The 22,412-nt window shown below is 38.7% G+C and overlaps 2 protein-coding genes across 2 annotated transcripts; both read right to left on the bottom strand.

Moving 5' to 3' along the window:
- Positions 1–22,347, bottom strand: LOC134648875 (integrin beta-PS). Its single transcript, XM_063503455.1, has 17 exons — positions 22,227–22,347; positions 11,454–11,784; positions 10,391–10,543; positions 9,871–10,099; positions 9,642–9,726; positions 9,018–9,188; positions 8,446–8,553; positions 7,967–8,119; positions 6,651–6,770; positions 5,618–5,785; positions 4,769–5,005; positions 4,166–4,340; positions 3,277–3,383; positions 2,516–2,666; positions 2,040–2,176; positions 877–1,029; positions 1–191 (listed from the first exon to the last, which is right to left on the bottom strand). Exons 2-17 carry the CDS (start codon positions 11,752–11,754, stop codon positions 126–128), a joined length of 2,514 nt encoding a protein of 837 aa, XP_063359525.1. The 5' UTR covers positions 11,755–11,784; positions 22,227–22,347; the 3' UTR covers positions 1–125.
- LOC134648872 (uncharacterized) lies at positions 17,212–18,858 on the bottom strand. The gene is made up of 2 exons (XM_063503451.1): positions 18,178–18,858; positions 17,212–17,489 (listed from the first exon to the last, which is right to left on the bottom strand). The coding sequence occupies exons 1-2, from the start codon at positions 18,811–18,813 to the stop codon at positions 17,466–17,468; spliced, it is 660 nt and encodes a 219-aa protein (XP_063359521.1). The 5' UTR covers positions 18,814–18,858; the 3' UTR covers positions 17,212–17,465.
- Positions 22,348–22,412: the final 65 nt, after the last annotated feature.

Here is a 22,412-nt window from a genome sequence, read left to right as displayed (position 1 = left end):
TGTTTTCGGTAGACCCACAGTTTTCTGCGTCGTAGAGGGTATGCGCAACCCTGGGCGCATGTTTGAGACGACTACTTTCGCGACATTCATTAAACCTTTGCTATACTTATTACTGTGACAGATCCTTATTTGCCGGCGTACGTGGGGTTCTTGAAGGTCGACGTCGCCTGCTTGTAGATGGGGTTTTCGCCCTGAGAACAAATATTCATCGTTAATCGACAATCGGGTCAATTCATTACTAGACAAATACATTTTCACCACACCAGCTCGGAAAGGCTTACTTTGCACTTCAAAAACCTATAGCAAAGTTGCATTTTATTCACATGTGAGGCATTGACTTTTAAATGATGATTTTGGATGATAAATATTTAATAACATTCATTTGGATTTTATTTGGTTTGATTTTGTTTGATATTTTACATTTAATATTTGCTTCGGGTTGGTGTGGTGAAAAATGTTGTGTTTCACTCGGGGGCAAATTTTGTTTAACCCTCGTGCTTTGAAACCCTCGCAACGCTCAAGATTCAATTTTTCGAACCACTCGCTACGCTCGTAGTTCAATTCTGGAATCTTTCGCTTGCTCGGGTATCAATATTAGCACGAGTGGTTAAACAACAACTTTGCCCCCTTGTACTATTTCCCGTCCTTTTGGGCTTCACCACAGTACATCTTGTTTTTTTTTTTTTTTATAAAATTGAATAACCTTTTGTATGCTGCTAAATTGATTTTGAATCGGTGACCTGTAAGGTTAAATAAAAGCCCAAATGTCCCGTGTGGAGAAGACAGGGGGACGTGTTGGTCGCGCATATCCGCAGAAAGTGTTATAAATAAAAGGAAACTTCAATATGTTTATGAAAGAAAAAGATGTGAACGTACCGTGTCCCATTTGGCCATCATGCGCTCCTTCTCGAAGCGCGCGAACTCGCGGCGGTCGTGGATGGTGGTGACCATCTTCCACAGCATGAGCAGCGCCAGCCCCACCAGCACGATGGCCGCGATCACGCCCAGCACGATGCCCAGGATGAATACCTACACAGCGATACAAACTTGTTCACCAAATCACATTGAAATAAATTGAATTTTAAATCAAAACGTTCGAAATTCCAGTGTTATAGTTCGTTTTTTTTAGCACTAGAAATAAGGTAAACAATCTTGATGTGTCTTTTAATTGAAAAACACATTTTAAAAATAAGTTACGGTAAATATGTAACAATTATGAATCTAATACGATATTTTATAGTCTTCTGCTTTCATAAGTAATAGTTATTGATTTTTAAAGTGTTTTTCAATTAAAAGACATGTCAAAATCGCTTACCTTCTTTCAATTTCTTTCTAATGCTAAAACGAATTATAGTGAAAGTGCTACGTCAATTTGTTTAAAAGAGTTGATTTTTTGGCTTTCACGTATGTTCTAGTGGGAGGCATGGCAGAGCCAAAGCCAACACTTACTAATTTTTTCATAAAACTATACAAGCTTCAATTTGTTAATTTATGTTTTACCCCTTTCTTAATACATAAGTCAAAACGACAGATTAAGATGAACAATTCATAGCTGATTGAGTCTTAAAGCGCGTTTATGTATAACTTTAGCCTTTTTGTACAATTTAGTGAAATCAGATGTAAACCGTGGGGACGCTGGCCTTGCCCGTCGCACGCAGAGGCAGCACCCGCCAGGGTGTAATATCTATTGAGTACTTCTTTTTAGGGTTCCGTACCCAAAGGGTAAAATACGGGACCCTATTACTAAGACTTCGCTGTCCGTCGATAGCTAGACAGTTGAAATTTTCACAAATGATGTATCTCCGTTGCCGCTATAACAACAAATACTAAAAATAAAATAAAATAAATATTTAAGGGGGGCTCCCATACAACAAACACGATTTATTTGCTCTATTTTTTGTTGATGGTGCGGAACCCTCCGTGCGCGAGTCCGACTCGCACTTGGCCGGTTTTTTATAATTGCTAGGCTATAGCTAGGGATTACATACTGGGCTAGGTTTTATAGGTTTAAATTTATTAATAGATGGTGGATATCTGACCTTCTTGGGGCACTCCCGTTCCTCCTGCGCCCTGATGTAGAGGTCTTGTTTGTCGTCGTACGAGTACACGAACACGTACAAGCAGTCGTCTTCTTCGTCTTGGAAACTGCACAAATGCTCATTCCTGGACTCGTTCGCTGAAATAGAAAAAAATATCGCTTACATTTCTCACAGCGGCCGGTACATGTCTGAACATGGGAAGTGATATAATTATTGAATCAGTCGTTACTATTGACGTATATCTCAGGACGGGCCTTACAGGCACTAAAATATGGTACTAGTTCAGCGGTGTCATTCACGAATTCGAGCCAATCGTGCAGTTTAACGCAACTAGTGGCGACCAATCGCGTTCGTGATGCGAACTCATCAACCAATCGCGTTGTAGCGGTGTCACAACCCTGTTGTGGCCCCATTTATGCCCCATTCTTATTGCCCGTAAGGCCAGTCCTAAGATATATTACGTCAATGGTCGTTACCTTCAAGTTTCCCCTTCTCGATGATGGGTGTGATGTCATCGGCGTCCTTGCACGATTCGAAGCACACCTGTTTGTCGTTCCACTCCGCTCCGCGGTGGTGCACCTTGCACAGCACGCATTCCTTGAACTTCTCGCAGCGGCCGGTACATGTCTGGAACATGGGGAATGATGTAATGATTGAATTTAACAGATAAGTCGGATTGACATATCGGACAAATTGATTTAGCATAATTTGCAATATCTGATAACAGGAAACATTTGTCGGGATTCAAGATAAATTAGAGACTATAGTTCGTTTAGAAATAAGGTAAACAATCTTGATGTGTCTTTTATTTGAAAAACACATTTTAAAAATAAGTTACGGCAAATATGTAACAATTATGAATCTAATACGATCATTTATATTCTTCTGCTTTCATAAGTAATAGTTTTTGATTTTTAAAAAGCGTTTTCCAATTAAAAGACATGTCAAGATCGCTTACCTTCTTGCAAGTTCTTTCTAATGCTAAAAAAAACTAACTATAGTTCCTGTACCTGCTTGAAGTTCTACTATTCAGTGAAAAAGAAAAGAAGCTAGCTATCGAAAAACTTATTCTATTATTTACCGTACTCCAATATTGAAATAAGGCTGTTATGCTTGGTAAAGCAGAAGTGAGCTCTGCACCACCGGAGCGCTCAGTCCCTCTCACACAAAATCGAACTTAATGGGCAATCTCTTGTGATCAAAATTATATGATGACTTCTCTTATTGAAATACTTACTGGGCATTTATCGCAGTATCTGCCCGAGTAGTGCTGTGCGCTGTTGACGTTGCACACACACTGACCGCAGACACACTGCCCGTTGCCACTGCAGATTTCACCGTCACCTGCAATTCCAATAAATGGTTATAATCCGCATGTACCAAATACATTATGAAATAGAATGACAAATTGAATAATAGGCTACATGACTAATTTTTTTTATGGTATCAATCGATCGGGTTTGTTTTTAGGATCAAATGTCTATATGGGACCCATTGCATTAAAGTAACACAAAAGTCAGAAATTGTAGTCAAAGTCCGACAGTCGCACTTCACTCGCGAAACGCCCTATACAAAACGGCCAGAGGCCGTGACGTCATCGCCCACGTTGTAGTATGGACAAAACAAGAAAATTGCGTTTTTGTCGGTGAAATATTGTGTTTATGTATATAGTTGCTTTACAATATTTTTTTTGGTTAAATGTAAGGAATCGAATGGTACCCTTACTTTTATCGTTTTTGATAGTTAAAAAAAACTTAAATTTTGAAACTTTCAGGTCTTGTAATTTTGTAATTTTTCAATATTTTATTTTAATATCCACATTATTGTGATAAATTGCTCGTTTGCTATCTATTTTACTAGATTTTGTTATAAAATTCAACATGTGTCATCATCCCTATTGTATACATTTTGATGGAGTCCCTCGGTGCCGGGCGGCGCGAGCTATGGTTTGCGCGACGCCGGTCGCGTGAGCAGGGTTCGAAAGGATAATTACTAATGATAGTTATCTTGATAATGATCGAAGACTATAATTATCTGGATAATTTCAAAGCCTACGCGTGAGGCCATTCCCTCGTCTTACACACACAAACATTGACAAGCAGTCATGTCAGCCAGGTCATGCCTACCTGGCGGGATGCAGGGCTTAGTGTCGAGCAGGCAGTCGCAGGCAGCGCCTGTGTACTCGGGCTTGCACTGGCACTTGCCGCACACGCACTCGCCGTGCTCCGGGCCCGAGCAGAGCAGACCCTTGTTGCGGTCGCAGGAGAAGTTCTCGCACTCGCAGAACGGCCCCGATATCACCTGAAAACAATGCTCGGTTGAGTTATCCGCGCCAATACATTTTATTAAATAATAATTCAGCCTACATACGTCCCACTGCTGGGCACAGGCCTGCTCTCATGCGTGAGAGGGTTTGGGCTATAGTCCGCACGCTGAATTTCTTCGCAGATGTATGCACCGAAAAGCAAGTGGTAAATATCAAATGATATTCCGTACATAAGTTCCAAAAAACTCATTGGTACGAGCCAGGATTAGAATACGCGACCTCCGGATTGAAAGTCGGACGTCATATCCACTCGGCCACTACGGCCGACATTTTATTATTATTTATTAATGTCCTAGGCTGATAGCAAGTGGGAATGGTGTTTCTGTTAATGTTAGTACATCTCGTCGGGTCTGGCACTCGCAGTTGTTGCTGAGGTGGGCCGTTGCACGGCGCGCACACGTACCTCGGTGGAGTCGGACATCTTGTTGCACTCGCAGACGCCGCAGATGCAGTTCCCGCGGCCGGAGCAGACGGCCCCGGAGCTGGCGTTGGTGGGGCGGCAGCCGCGGTCCTGGTCGGCGGAGCCCCCGCCCTGCGCCGAGCACTCGCAGTTCTTGCCGAAGCGGCCGGGCTGGCACAGGCACACGCCGCACGCGGAGATGCCGTTCCCGCTGCACACGTCGGCGCTGTCGTCGTACGCCTAATGACATACGTCGTTATTGGTTATAAGTTTGGCAATAGCAAACCACAGCAAATTTTAAAAAATGCAGGCGAAAAGGCGCGCGATATTTAATATTTCGGGCCCTTTTCTATTGACTATACGTATGCTGACGACACAAATGCTAGATCGGCACAGACTCGCCTTTTCCGCGAGCGGCGGAGCAGTCCGTTTCAAACTCGCTGCCTTTGATTTTTCTGGCGATCAATATTTGATCCTAGAATTAGGACTTTTGAATTGTGTTTTAAAGAAACCACCTGACATGTCCATTGCAACTCTCTAGAATAACAATTGTAGATTAATAAAATTAAGGTTTATTGTTTTTCGAAAACACATACCATAACTTCAATAGGTTTTAATCTCAAGTTTAAGCAAAGATATTCGATTTTTATGAATTAAACAAAAATGCATATTCTTACATTACATAGCAAGGTATGCGGAGTGTGCAAAATAGTAACAACATTTAATATCAGTCAATGTTGTGTGCAGTTCACCCGGATAAACATACATACATACCTAGCGATTTAATTGTGTACACAAGAGCTCTTGTTATTATAATTGTATACAAATAAATATAGAGTAAAGTTATCATACGTGATGTCCACGGTGTTCGCAGGGGCAGTCGCATTGCATCTCCAGCTCGACGGTGAGGCCCTCGGAGATGACGCCCGGGTAGATGACGAACGTCTGCTTCCACTTGCTCGGGTCCTTCGGACACTCCTTCAGGGTGATCTCAGCCGTGAACTCCACGACATCGCCCACCTACAATTATAAACAGGCTGATTTATATTTAATGATTTATACCTAAGGTAAAAAAAATAAAAAAATAAAATAACATTTTATTCAGACCTTAAGTCCATACACTTACAACTAAATAACTACAAACTAAATTTAACTTAAAAAACAAAGTTTTGTACGGAACAAAGAAGACGGAAGACGGACGGAAGTTTTGTTATGATTATGTGCGGTATTATAAATTCAATATTATTCTAATATGTACTAAACACAGTTAAGGCGAAAACACACTTATCCCAAGTACGCATCGTATGCAATGCATTATAAATTATAAATTAAAAATGCATTATAAATATTTTTCATTCATTTCATTCATTTTCATTTCATTCATTCATTATGACATCTGAACCCTGAAATTTGTATGCTTAGAAACATACTTGTCATACGCAACGCAACGCATGACAAGTATGGTTCTAAGCATACAACTTTCAGGGTTCAGACTTGTCATAATGCATTGCATACGTTGCGTACGTGGGATAAGTGTGTTTTCGCCTTTATGTAATGTACGGGACTAGTGGTTTTCAAAATGTGGCACGCGAAGCTCAGAGGTTAAAAGGGTTCGCGACAAGCGCCACTTTTTAAATACACAGTAGAATTTTTTTTCGTCATGTGGTTCACAGTCATCTGGGAAATTATATGGACATGTCCATGATAAAGGTTGTATATAGGGTATTAAAAAATTGGAAATAATTTCGTACACTATGACTATTGACTACTCAACAAATGTTCATAAACGTGAAAAAAACTACTAAATAAACGTTACATACAATGTTACATACTAACAAATTAACAATTCTTTGTATAAAATTATCAATGCATAAATATGACTTACCCTTAATCCGTCACACTTATTCGTCTGAATTACGTTGGTTTTGTCAAGGCAGGATGAATAATACACGATTTGGATGGCATCACTCGATGTGTCCGTAATTTCGACCGCCGAAGTGATTTTCTGGAGGAAACAACAATTAAATAATCAGATACGTGATATGAACTTAGTCACTAAACTTAAGAAACATAACATCATCAAGCATTAATAGAATAGAATAAACAGACTATTAGTCACCAATACAGACAATAGAGTATTTTCCCCTATTTGTGACACATATATGCTACAATGTAATGAGAATACGATTACAACATAAACGTTTAGATTATTAATAATGGTGAGTGAAAGAATGAAATCTGAATTCCAATCATCATGTGTTCATGCAATATTGCAGCTCGGTGTACATCAATTAAAATGCAAAATCAAGTTTTAATTGTATTTGGCAAACAGGTGGGCGTTTTTTTTGTTGTCCCCTACACTTTTTTTTTTTTCAAATTTGGGATTTTTTATGTTATTTCTACTCAGAATCACGAGCTCTTTCTATCCTAATAGGAGAAAAAAAGTGTCCTAAGGTTTTTATTTCCATTACGTCACCATTTTTCATAGACTTTGTATGGCGGTCGCGGAATGGAAAGATCGAAAAATGTATGGAAATTTTGGGACACTTTTTTTCTCCTATTAGGATAGAAAGAGCTCGTGATTCTGAGTAGAATTAACATAAAAAATCCCAAATTTTAAAAAAAAGTGTAGGGGACAACAAAAAAAAAACGCCCAGGTACGTTTCTCCAGTGGGACTTGAACGTATTGGACTTGACCCCGTAATTCTTATTTGCTAGCACACCAACATTTTATTGCTCATTGCATAAGCACGGTTCGCGCTACGCACATACCACTACTGCATGTTGAATAAGTTAAAATGCATTTTATTGCTTATTGTTTGTTATTGATGGTGCAGGCCAGGCTTCAGGCAAACCGAAAAGGAGATGGCGGGACGACTTAGTCTATTTTTTTATCCGGTAGACTAAAATGACATTTCATAGTATGAGATGGTACATGATGTTCATACTATGAAATGTCATTTCAGTCTACGGAATAAAAAAATAGACTTTAGTCAAATTTTATCCGGATTGGCGGGAATGTACAAACGACAGGGTTGAGTGGAGGAAAGGAGAGACCTTTGCCCAGCAGTGGGACACTAAAACAGGCTAACGAAAAAAAAATGTTATTGCGTAAAGATAGTTCATTCAAATTTAAAACATCAACGTCGTTTTTTGGTAGACAAATTGAGACCCCCAGGGGTTACTAATGATGGTACTCACGTTGTACTGCTCGCGCACTAAGTCGACGACATTGTCAGAATTCTCGGTGAGCACGCCGCTACTGGAGCCCTGGATGTGCTTGCTCAGCTCCTCGTACACGCCGATCTGCTCTGACGTCACCGCGAATATCACGTTGATCGAGTGGTCCTTCGCCTAAGGGAAATCAAAACGTGTGAATGTTGCTTAAATAGGTGGACCAACTATTTCTTGCCAGTTGCTATGGTTACTACTCCAGTGTCTCGTAACTCCCAGCATGTTGTATTAAACTGTTATGTACGTGTGCGCTATCGAGACGGTGAGAGGTAGGTAGTCTTTCTGCTGACGCGATTACGCGACGCTCGCTGGGAGTTGAGAAATTAAATTTACCGAACATGTCAAATAATGCGGTATACTAATCAGTGATCATGTAAGGAGAATATAAAAAAAAATTGCAGAAACTGTTTATGAATCCAAATTGTATGACTAATAAAAATGGTTACCTTTTGGTTGATCTGTGATATGCTGGGGTAGTCTTGTACGGTAGAGTACGTGTACAAGTTGTTTTCCATGTGGCATTCACCGTCGTTGGGTTGAACGATGCCGCCAAGCTGTAGGAACAAACATTCATGTAAATATTTTGAATTTTACATAGTAGTATCTATTACACTACATTGTTATAATGATACATGTTATGCTGTGATGCGGCATAAATATATACTACGTTTATAATTATGCCGCATCACAGCATAACTTATAAAGTTCACCAACAACAAATAAATGACCTAAGTGTGTCCCGCGCAAAATGGCTAATATAGAAAATACTACAACATTGTAAATCTGACAAGACAATGGCACTTATGAGTCGGGTCAAACCCGCCATCGAGCACGTCCAGGTTACCGGAGACATCAGCTACACATACTATACTTGGTCAACCAGATCTTGACAGTAGAAAAAGGCGGCAAATTTGAAAAATGTAGGCGCGAAGGGATATCGTCCCATAGAAAATTTGAATTTCGCGCCTTTTTTTACTGACAAGATTTGGTTGACCAGCTATATCTGGTGTATGTTTACCTTGCCATCTCCGGCGTAGTGGAACCCGGCGTCAGTCGAGAACACTAGAAGCCTGTTGGCCTTCTGTCGCCAGCCGATGTGCTCCTTGCACACCATGGCTTGCATGATGGCGTCGAACCCGCCCTCCGGCGCGTCCAGGTTACCGGACACGTCGGCTTTCGATACAGCTTGCTGTAAACAAAATTATAATTTAAACGGGTGATATTTATTCGTCATCGTTATTAACCTTTTCAACGCCAAGAGCCACTAAAGTGGTCGAGTGCTGTCGTGCCCATGACGCCAACAGCCACTAAAAAGGCTATGACGGACGCTGTCAAAGCAATTTTCCTGCTGACAGATAAGGTTTATTTTCGCTCTTCATATTGCAACCATTTGGCGTATAACCACATTTTAGCATGGGACGAAAAGCGTTGAAAAGGTTAATGTACGAAGGGTCTAATAATATTGATACAAAGTTTAGTTACCAGGCCACAGTTTCAACCAATTTGTTTTGGTAACATCATCTCAAATTTTATTCTAGAGCTTCTTGACTCGCTATTTTTGAAACAACATTATGAAAAGCTAAGTATTAGTACTTAAATCTTTAACAATTGTCTTTTAAATATACATTTTCATTATACGTACATCGAAATAAGCGGTGTCAGTGCTAAGTGACATTTGGTTCTTGAAGCCGTAAGGTGCCGCACAGCCCTCGCAAGGAGCCCTCAAGCTGAAACCAAAAATTATCATTAGTAAACAAGAAAATGTTGATATATGTGTAGGATAAAATAATAGTTTTCATGGCAAAAGGTAGACTGAATTTCAGATAATACATCTAAAATAGCATTGAGAGCCATAATACTGTTTTACTTACTTTTTCTCGACAGTAGAAACATAAGGCATGACAACTTTGTCCACAAAAGAGCCGAAGCCAATCCTGAAGTTGGAAGTAATATTCTTCATAGTGGCGGAGAGCAAATTGCCGAGGGCAGCCAGTTTTTCCTGATCATTCTTCATAGAACGACTGAGGTCCATAAGGTAGTACAGGTCCAGTGGGTAGTCTTGGGCACGGGAGTAGGCGAAGGATAGCTTCTGCATTTGGTCTGTAAAATAATTAAAATGTAATGAATGAAGGTAATGTTTTTTATTTGTAACAAAAAAATTAGACAAAACTTTCAACCGAATTAGGAACTCTATTTTTTATATTAATTAACAGACATAACAAAACTGCAGCGTGAATCCCACCATGTGAGGATTACCAGGATTTGTGATTGTAAAATTTGCAAAAAATTATGTCTTCACATTTTAGAGTACTTTGACTAGACCACCGTGTGAAATTATTGAATTACATGTAATGATTGTGTTACAATTAGTTTTTATATACAGGTCCTTACTCTGTCGTAATTGCAGATTGACTCTCTGCGGTTTGATCTGAACGAGGTTCTCGCCAGAGCCGGCTGTGGACATGGCGCCACCAGCGCTGGCGCCGGCCCCGAAGGCACCGGACTCTCCGTACGAGCCTGCACTGGAGCTCGAGCGAGACCGCGCTGAAACACAAACGAAGGATTAATCATTTATGACTACGACAGTTAAAGAAAAAAGTAATCGTAGTAATGATACGGAAGAGTCAATCGATTCGGGCAATCGATTAACTATAAACATGAGCCCTACACCTACACCACAAGGCTCCACTTATAGACGAGATCCACATGCTAGATGCTAGGTAGGTAGGAAATACTTTATTGCTATAAAATATGACACATTTACTTATCAACTATAAATTACCGAGTTACACATTATCCTTCTAATCGCAACTTTCCGGGGTGCACGGGAAGAATGATAACACAGTAGTTAGCACACAAACAGCTTTAAGCGTTTGTTTATATTATGATATCCTTTAATGAGGATAATAACCATTAAATAGACCTTAAACCATAGAAATCGTAAATTGCCTATTTGTGTGTCAAAAGTTAAATACCTATCATAACTATACCCACTTTACATTACATAGGTATGTGCGATGTTTACAGAGACGAATATTTTTGATAACATATTGAATCTATCCGTCTACGTCGCAGTATAACTGATTAATCTTTAGCTTCGAAAGCGAAAATGTAGGTAAATTGCACTGGGCCAAGCGGTGGATATCAAATGTACCTACCGGCGGATCATACCTATTCTTACATATTGTTGTATAGGTATCATAATAATAATACTGTTAGCGTTTTCGTAATAGCAACAAAGGACATTAAATTCAAAGACGTGAGATATACCTGCTATTGACATTCGGCGTTTAAAGGACATCTGCTTATTTCTCTTACTTCGGCTCAGTTCTTTATTGTAAGTGGACTCTATATATTATACTGCAAGTCGAGGGTTTAAGTCGTATAAGTTCAGGAGCGCCTTATTTCAGTAGCGGCTCTAGCGCGGTAAGTGTCTCTTAAGTATTATACTTACTTCTACTAAGTTCCTTGTTATAAGTTTGATCTACGGACAGCTCGTTGTCAGGGTTGAAGATGTAGGCCTCATTACAGCCCGCAGTGCCTCCTTCTAAGGCAGGGTTGAAGCACCTCGGGCCGTTGAACCCGGCGGCGAAGCACCAGGCACAGCTGGCCGCCCGTATGCAGTCGCTGCAGGTTGTTTTGCTGGAGCAAGGGTTCTGCGCTAGCTGGGCTAGAGGGGCGGGTTGGTCCGCCCAACATATCGCGACCAGACAAGCCCACAGGCACAGTCGTAACGTCGTTCGTTGTGTGTGCATTGTGCGATTTTGTTATGTTCAGATCGAAATCTGGAAAGAAACGATAATGTTGCACACATTCATTTCATTGTTAATTCCTAATAATATTTACAGACTATTGATATGATTTGCTCTAATCTAATGAAGTAATAACTTAATAGTGCTAAACATATCCTTGTATGCTGTCATTTAATGTGTAATGAGTTTTTAAGTTATGAAATAGTACACGACGATACAAGTGCGAAGTAAAGGAAATTCAACGAGTGGGGATAAATTAAAACAGACCGAAGGGATCCTACAACATTTAACAGTTAGTATTGCTTTTGAAAAAATCGATTTCTTTTAGGCAATCTTTAGGTAAGCAGGAAACTAATATAATAACTGACAACAATGAATAAATGACCTATTTAATACAGTTCGTTAGCGGATCAAACACTAAATCGAACTCTGGGGTCTCTGGGTAAACCCACAATAGGTAAGAACAAAATTTAGCAGGTATGTTTGTTCTTTCAGGGTAATCAAAAGATAGAGAAGCAAATAACGAAATTTCGAACTTCGTTAAATCGACCCTTCCTATCTGACTCGTACCGCAAAGTTCAGGTTAAACTACATAACAACATTTGACAAAGTGTCGCGGAAGGGATCCAGCCGCACGCGCCGCATGGGCTCGGGCGTTGCGCGGGCGCAACTAGAAAGGGCGCCGCCCACGCGCGGATCGAGGCCAGCCAGACTTGCCGTGTGGGCCGGCACGGTTACGGGAGCAACGTGTGACCGATTGTACAAGTCGGGTTACTACATCTGTAAGGTCGGTTTTAGCTAAAGCTGAATGGATGTTTTTTTATCACTTTTTTATTTTTACGATTTATTTATCTAACGATCCTAATAACAATTTTTATACCATACGGGGTCTTACGTCAGTGCAAGTTGTCTGCTAGGTGAGCCTCGTTAGTCTCATAACGGGCAGAGCGATAACTCTTTTATAGTCAATGAAAATAATGTAGATTTACATCAAAAGGGGATCAAATCATATATCTCTCTCTCTCTTTGTAAACTGGCTGTCGTGAGATATGGCCAGAGCTTTTACAAACTCTTAACTCAAAACGACTACCGGAGTGCAATTTATCGGAATATATATCCATCTTATTGACGCGTCAAGAATAATGATGCAGTATTGAATATAGCTGATTGTAGAAGTCGGTCATGCTTGATTAAACCAGCCCAGCTTTTCCGCTTGGATCTTGATGAGTACTATGATGACAGAATGTCCAAAAAAGAAGTTTGCAATAAAAGCTTTTATCAAAACAAGATTTTTAACAAAACAAATAATTATGTATGTATTTTTCAAAGAGTACCTATTAGATAACCAAAGACCTTTCTACTGATATTTCCAGAAAATATTAAAAGTTACTAACAAGTCAAGAGTTCAACAAACAAAATCATTCACGAGGCTCTTAACAATACCACATGCCGTTTCATCAATAACGTTGTTTGTCCAAAAAGTGTCATATATTTAAGGTTCATATAATAAAAATCATAGTCCAGATGTTTAAGACAAAACGAGACGAGTGAAGTACATCTGCATCAAATTCTGTTCATTGAACTTCTAATTTTAGATTTAAAGAGCTTCAAGTGCGAAGTGCATAAATGTTACATTCAACAAAAAACAAGTTATCGAGGCAGTCAATGTCAATCGCGTCATTTCATTGAGTGTTTACCTACTATGCTGTATTACTCATGCTGTCTTGCAAGAAGCTGAGAAGTCACGTCGAGGATGTTGCGATGAAATCATCGCGGCAAAATTAGGGGTTACAATCGGAACTACACCATCAATATTTATATCCAACTATCAATGTCACTTAAACAGACGAGGGAAAGCACAGCGTGTCTGGAATCTGGATCGATGTTAATAAAGCCTTGCTAACTAATAAGCAATAATTGTTTTATTGACATAATTGAACCGTGGCTTATAGAAGCGGAATTAGTTGTAGATTTTTTGCATTTCCATGAGTGTGACTACACTCGCTCTTTATTTTCTTTACCGGTGTTTTCAGTTTCAAGATTCTAACCATTTTACTGACTGATGGTTGCATTACGAGAAGTGCGTGCACCATTACGAGCTATTATTACGACAACTTACCAAAACAAGATGATTTAAAATCCAATATATGGTTTCACATATGCATGCAGGTACACCCACTTCTGTTCACAGCTGGGACATTTACATAAGATGTTACAGTACTTCACAACACTTTTAGTTTCATACTAACGAACACACTATTTTCGCAATGTTTCTTATCACAGCTTGGCTCACATTTCTAGTCAAAAATACTAGAGTATTAAAGGATGGCAATTGGCAAGAATCACATATCACAACATAGCTTTTCTTATGCTCAGTTTCCACGGTCAATATTCCGGAGATTCGGCAGGTGTTGAGATCGACTACTTCAATATGAGATAGACTATTTTAAGCGCGCTTAAAACTAAAGCGACGATAAGTTATCAATGCTTAATCTCTGGCTAGCGTTTATTTAACTGAGGGAGGTTTGAAAAGTAGACGTTGCCGGCGCCACTTTTTTATCTAAAACTAACTGTTCGAGTAAATAAAAACAGATGGGGCAACGCAGCGCACGACCTGCGCTCGCGGCGGATACGCGGCTGACTAATTGTACAGAAAATAACTTCGTCATCGGTGATACAGCGGCCGCAGTCACCGGCGCTTCTCCGAAACAGTATTTAGCGAGAGTTCACCTACACAATATGTTTAATGGCCCAACAAGCTCCTTGGTAGACTGTGGTCTGGCACTTACAGCGTCCAATCTCAGTGTGTCAAGGATCGAACTGACCTAATTGATGGAATAGAGCGTATTATTTATCCTTGTTTGCAACGTTTAAGACTTGAGACCGACATTTATTTGTGTTTTCTTCGCTTTTGTATTTCTTCTAGGTACAGCGAGGCTCAAAGTTGTAAACTAGATCTGATAAGTTTTATTTTTAATGGTTACAAGCTTTAACGCCTACAGCCGGCGATATGCTAATCGTATCAATCAAACCAATTAACCCGAATTTAATGAACTTGCGTTTTAAATACTGTACTATATGCTCTAACAATGATCAGGACTTTGTTTATATTAAATAAAAGATTGTTTAAGATGATAACAATATGTATTCCTTGACGCCATGTTCTAATTGCGTAGTGCCACAGATAATCAACTTATGACACATATGTCACATCCCCCCCTTATGTTAATTGACTGCTTATACTAATTACAAAAGCTCCGGAGCCACTAGAAGCTAACTTAAATCAAATTCACCCAAGTAGGCAGGTTTCCTTACCAACCTTCCCGTTCTTGTAACTACAGGCAATTCTAATGGCTCTGGGTTAGGTGCCGGTACATTTGGCACCAGTGGAACAGGTACATGTGCACGAGGCTGCGGTGCAGGCAGCAACGTTGCATCCTGTCTCTCCTGACTACCCCTCTCACGCACTGCCTGGCTCACATCTGAAGAGTCCAGCATATACTGATTTGTCACAATAAACTTATTTCTACTATGTCTAATATGTTTTTCATTGCGCCTAACTAAATTACCCTTGTCATTTTTAACAATGAATGATCTAGGTCCACTGGCTTTATCTATTATTTTACCAGAATACCAACACTTACTTCTATTTACATCTTGAACAATTACATCTTCCCCTCTTTGAAATGGTTTCTTAGCTTTTGAAGTTTTATTATAATTGTTCCTAGATTTTTCATTATTAATTATCATTTGTTCTTTCACATTTACACATAACTTAGGTTTTAACACTTCTTTGGAACAGGGCAAATTTGTTCTTAATAATCTGCTCATTAACAACTCTGACGGGCTGTAATCCAACTTTGCTACTGGAGTGGTTCTATAATGTAACATTGCTAAATCAAAGTTAGAACCGCTTTCATTACACTTTTTCATCAGATTTTTAACAATCCCCACAGCTTTCTCTGCCAGCCCATTTGATTGCGCATAATGTGGACTGGACTTAACTAATTCTATGCCATGTTGCTTTGCAAATTGTGTGAATTCAAAACTACCAAATGGCATATTGTCACTGACTATTTGCCTAGGGATGCCTAGTGTACTAAATATCTTAATTAACTCAACTATAACATTAGTGGTCGATTTGTTTTTCAATTTTGCAACCTCAATCCATTTTGAAAAGTAATCTACAACTACTAAAAAATCTTCACCCGCATAGTGGCCAATGTCCATACCTACTTTACTAAAAGGAAGATCAGGAATCTCATGTGATATAATTGGCTGTTTGCAGTTTGACATCCTGTACTTTTCACATGCTCTACATGCTAACACATAATCCTCTATATCTCTTGACATTCCTGGCCAGTACAGTACTTTCCTAGCTCTCTTTTTACATTTTACTACACCTGCATGCCCTGAGTGTATTATATCTAACATTTCGTTTCTTAATGCTTTAGGAACTAGGACCATATTTCCAAAGTATACAATATTATCTGTAACTATCAACTCATGTCTTAATTTGTACAACTTTTTTAATTCCACACCATAAATATTTCTATCGTTTTTTGGCCATTCTGTACTATACCACATCTTTATTTGTTGCAAATTACCATCTTTATTTGTTTCATTTTGCAATTCTTTTAATTTACTTTCTGATATTTGTAAGTCTTTGTCTAGTCCATATACTTTTTCTGTTTCCACACTATGCACTAACTCTTTAAGTGTTGGCTCTACTTGACCATTTGTTGAATTATAATGCCTAGACAAATAGTCAGCAACATACATTTGAGAACCTGGTATGTACTTAATGTCAAATTCATATTTTAAAAGTTTAAGAACCATTCTTTGCAGTCTGGCTGAAATTTTATTGATGTCTTTATTCACAATCGCCACTAAAGGCTTATGGTCTGTTTCAACAACTATTTTGCGTCCGTAGACAAATTGGTGATATTTTTCCATTGCAAGACAAACTGCAAAGAGTTCTTTTTCAATGGGAGCCCATCTTTGTTGACAATCTGTATAGCACCTAGAATAAAACGATATTGGTTTACCATTTTGAAGAAGACAAGCTCCCATGCCACTTTTTGAGCTGTCAGTTTGTAGAGTCACCAACCCGTCTTTCTTTAAAATATCCAAGGTAGGTGCTTTACTAATTTTCATTTTTATTTCTTCAAAAGCTTGACTTTGAGCTGTACCCCAATCCCACAATACATCTTTTTTTAATAGATCCCTAAGTTTTTCAGTTGTTTTGGAGTATTGTGGTATAAACTTACTTAAATAATTGCACATACCTAAAAACTTTTGTAGTTCTTTAACATTTTTTGGTTCATTCAAGTCCACAATAGCTTTTACATGTTCCGGATCAGGTTTAATTCCTGATTTTGACACTAACAACCCTACATATTTAACAAAATCACTTCTATACTGGACTTTGTTTGGATTAAATTTCACATTGAACTTCCTTGCCCTATCTATTACTTCGCTTAAAATTTTATCATGGTCTGCTAAGCTGTCCCCCGCAACAATTATGTCATCATAATACACATTTACCCCTTGTATATCACTAAATATGGCTGTATTTATTCTTTGCATTACCTCTGGAGCCGAAGAAATGCCAAACGGCATTCTCTTGAAAAAATACCTTCCGAAGGGAGTACCGAAGGTGCAGAGTTTTTGTTCGTCCTCCAAACTCACTTGAAAAAACCCATCCTTCATGTCTAGTACTGTGAAGACACTTTTACCTGCAAGTGAATTATATATTTCTTCAGGTGATGGAATTTGATAATTTTCTCGAAGAATGGCTTTATTCAACTCTTTGGGGTCTAAGCACAACCTAAGTGACTTATCTGGTTTTTCTACTATGACAAGATTGTTGCACCATGCCGTAGGTCCTTCTACTTTTTCAATGATTCCTCTACTTTCATAATTATTTAAAGTATCTTTAAGTCTTTCCTTTATAGTCTGCGGAACTCTTCTAATGGGCTTAACTACTGGCTCTGAATTCTCTTTCAGCTTTATTGAATATGTACCTATGTTGCCTAATCCAGTAAACACATCATTATTTAATTTTACAAATTTATTCTTGTCTCCTGAGACTACAGCATCTACTCTTTTTATCAAATTGAAACTAACACAATCAGGCAAGCCTAAGATCGGTTTAACAGGCATATCCACAACAGTAAATCTTACACTGCCCTTTTTTCCCCTAACAGTGCATGGTAAATTAACACATCCCACAGTTTTCATTTTTTCCTCATTATAAACAACTAACACTGTGGGTTCCCCAAGTTTACATTTGTCTAATTTTAAGCTTTCAAACAGTTCCAGTGATAAAGTACTACAGTCAGCACCAGAGTCCAGTTTGAATTTTATATCTACTCCTTCAACATTTATTACCTCATACCATTGTAACCTATCTGAGCTACTTACAGAGTCTACCACAAAGTCTTCTGAACTGCAGTCGCTGTCATTGGTAGATTCCCTGATGCCATCAACTTTGTTCTTTGTGTATCTTCGTTGTTGCTGCGGTTTTTCTTCCTTCTTCTTATATCTACACATTTCGGCATAATGGTTATAAATGTTGCACACAGCACATCTTCTCCCATACGCAGGACATTTTCTTGGCTCATGTTTCCCACCACAATAATTGCAATTGTAATGAATCGGTTTCTTTACATCTTTTCTATGACGAGAACTTTCTTTTACCATATTTACCGACTTTACTTTTTCTTCTAGCTCTTTTACATTTTTCTTGCTGTATTCAGCAGCCTTGCATAATTCCATTGCAGTGTCTAAACTCAGTTCTTTTTCTCGCAGCAATCTCTCTTTAATACTTGCTTCTCCTACACCTATCACCAGCATGTCTCTTACCATTCTATCTTCCTCTTTAAAATTGCATGTTTTGGCAGCATTTTTTAACCTCAAAACAAATCGTTCCACCGGTTCATCTGGCTCTTGTCGTAAATTATAAAATCTGTAGCTGTTCACGACGGTATTAGTTTTGTTGTTAAAATGCTCATCAAACTTTTTAAGCAACTCCGCCCATTCTAATGTAGAAGTGGTCATACCATTGTATATATCTAAAATATCTTCTCCTGCGCAGGTTAAGAAAATGGCAATTTTTTTTTTCGTCTGAACCCTGTTCTAAGTCTGTGGCCTGTATGTACAAACTGAATAACTGTTTGTACTTTTTCCAAGCTTCCGCGTCTTCAATTTTATGCCCTTTAGGAGGCTGCAAGTGCAACCCCAGGGTCATGGGCGTGTCATTCTCCATTTTTATTCTACGATCCACTTAGGTTTTCTCTCACTTTTTTCACCTGACACCATGTACTATATGCTCTAACAATGATCAGGACTTTGTTTATATTAAATAAAAGATTGTTTAAGATGATAACAATATGTATTCCTTGACGCCATGTTCTAATTGCGTAGTGCCACAGATAATCAACTTATGACACATATGTCACAAATACTATATAGAGTTCCCATAGCTGCATTGTTAAAGAAAGCAAACTATTATCGAAAAATGGGTCAAATAATTTCCTACATATAATATAACTGTTCTAACAAGCAACGGAGACCCTAAACTCGATTTAGCTTTCACGAAAAGCTTGTCGTAAAATCAATGGAAGTAACTCGATCGAAATCTACTTTCATGGGCTTACATGTTTTATAATAATTGAGCGTCTTATCCCACTATACCAGTGGTTCCTAACCTTTTCAGTCCGGTCACTAACTATGACTAACAGGGAACCTGATTTTACAGGGGTAATGGAGACCTATATATTGGGAGGAGGGCCTCCCAATGGTAATAAAAAATAAAACGTGTACGTTTGTTGTATTGTTATATTAGATTAGTGTATTACCCCCGTAAAATACCTAGTAATAGTCTTGGCGAAAAAATAAGACTAAACAGTCGTGTAAATATAGGTACTTCGGTGCCAGTACGCTTGAGATTTATTTTTTTAAATCAGACGAAAATTGTAAAACAACAAGATTTAGGTGAAAAAGAATAAAGATAAGCGTGTTAATGATATATAACTGATTTAATATCGACATTTACGCTACCATGTGACTGGTGGTCAGTTAATTAAAGACAAGAAACCGGTGTTTACTGTATGTTGGACGAATTACGTCATAATCAGATACCGATGAATCAAAGCTAACGCAGGCATTCATTCGGTTACACAATCCACCGAAGCGGCCATACTAATATGCAAATTTCTGCTTTAGCACGCTGTGGGTTGCTTAGCAAGCGATCCTAATTTACTGAGGGCTTGTTTAGGTACTTACGTATTTTTTTCATAGGTCAGCTGCCTGCTTTTTCATCGGCAGATCTGGAGTAAAACCCGAATTTTATAAGCATACTTTAACTTTAAGGATATTACTATCAGTGCATCTCACCCGTGGGTTCTTTTATGTTTTTGGATAAACATTGGATTGAGGCATTTTTTTAAATTATTAGTATGGTACAAGTAGGTAAAAGCAGTTTTATCGAATAGCAGTGTTCCAGGCAACTTTAGGTTACAAAACTGCACGTCCGTTCTTTACAAACTAGTAAAAGTGATTTGCTGCGCGTGGCTGGCCGTAATCGCAGCTTTACAGCCTGAGCTTAATATTTTAAACTCCATATGTGTAAGTTTCAATAAAGATCAATTTTTATGGGCATTCGTTCAGACACGTATCCAACTACTACATACCTACCAATCATTCAAATCAGTTAACCAACTTAATAGCCGGTGTACTCTAAACTTGCTTCGTCTGTTATTTACCGGACATAACAGGACCAAGGAACAAGTTGCCGATAATCCCCATAAGACCTTCGACTGAGCCTTCAACCAGTTGCCATATATCGACAATAACGGTTAAGGGGTGCAACCGGGACGAGGTCAACGACCGTTACCCGTGCGGACACTGCGACTTTTTTATGTACCTACCTATAATACCGAATTTGAACGTAATGTTAAGTTCCGTGACCGGTGAACGGGTTTTAAAATTTTAAAACTAGGTTTGATGGTGAGGTGGTGTGCATTGGACAGCAGACAGCACGAAATGGCGGGAAAGAGGAGAAGTCTTTAACCAGCAGCACAGAGTAAATAATAGTACTAGGTACAGAAGATTCACGCTCTAACAAAACGCGTCTATTACGACAGATATGACCGCCAGGTGGCGCAAGCGCGAGGTGTCCGTTCCGTAGCGGTGCGCGGCCAATACTATGGCTAGACACCAAAATTGGTGTGGGCCGCATGTACTTTTAGGTACTTGTAGCGACGCGACGAAATCGCGGAGTGAGCCACACCTCTGCCAGCAGTTTAGCCTTTATCTTGTCAAATTTAAAAAAAGAACGTGTATTCAAGCCGGGACGTGTGCGATAAAACAAAAAAAAAACATAAATAAGTTTTTGGCAAAAATTTTATTTTTGGTACAAGCTTTTATCGCTGACTGTACTTTTCTTACGACAGACAACTAATACTCATCGAGACAATTCTAAAAACCCCTAACACAATTAGGTTGCGTTGTTTCATCACAGAGTTCCTATGGCCACCTCCTGTCTCCATCATCAGATCAGTTTGACAGTACCATATTATTGTATTGTCATCCGAACTATGCCAATTTTCATGACGCTATGATCCTTGGAAGATGGTTAAATTAGTTACCTTAGATTCCATTACATAGTTAGTTACATACAGGTCGACCTAATAAAAGCTTGTTAAAAACACACACACATACACACACAGAGTGTAAAATTGCGTGTTTTGTAAGAAACAATGTCAAGAAGCATTGGTGGCCTAGCGGTAAGAGCGTGCGACTTTCAATCCGGAGGTCGCGGGTTCAAATCAAACCCCGGCTCGTACCAATGAGCAATGAGTACCAACCAAGGAATGTTTATGAAAAGAAACGGAACCGTCTCAAACAGTTTTCATTGTAAATGTGACTCAAAGTGTATTAAAAATTGTAAACATTTGGCGCTTTGGCCTAGAGTGTGGTAGAGTATTCAGGCGAAACCATTATTCATGGCATCTCTAATGGCCCTGGTTTTTCACAGTTAACAAGAGCTGGTCAAAAGGAAGTATTTTATATATTATATTATATTTATTATTTATTTAAGACAATGATTTATATAATTTAATTTATATCCATAACTCTCTACAAAATGATACGGATATCAGACATGTTAACCTGAAAATATAGGATTTATAGGAATAAAGGAAGAATATAAACAATTATTTTGGCACAAATTGTTCACATAAACAATAGGCGCTAAGTACTATAAATATTACGCGAAGGTAGTATGCTTTGTTAAAACAAACCAAATTAGCCAGCAGACAATGTATTTATGATTTTACATTGTACAAACTTCATTCTTCTCCGCAATCTTTATATGGCTGTAAAGTTTACATAGGAGCTGACTAATCAGGTCGTCCGTGGGTTGGCCGTTGATCTGCTAATTTACTAAGTCATAGTCCATGATTACTTACCAGTCTTATAATCGCGTGAACAAATTAACGCACAATAACACTTCTACACAATCATATCTCTTTAATTATTTAAAAACAAACTCAAATAAAAGAAATTACTTCATCTTGCTGAGAGTCGAAAATGTAAGTGTTACTAGTTCACTGTTTAAAATTCCTTTAAAATTAAATAAAAATAATATCCATGAT

This window comes from Cydia amplana, chromosome 6 (assembly GCF_948474715.1).
Source record: "Cydia amplana chromosome 6, ilCydAmpl1.1, whole genome shotgun sequence".
Taxonomy (NCBI): Eukaryota; Metazoa; Arthropoda; class Insecta; order Lepidoptera; family Tortricidae; genus Cydia; species Cydia amplana.
The sequence above is the reverse complement of the archived record's forward strand: the minus strand, read 5'-3'. Positions and strand labels throughout refer to the sequence as shown.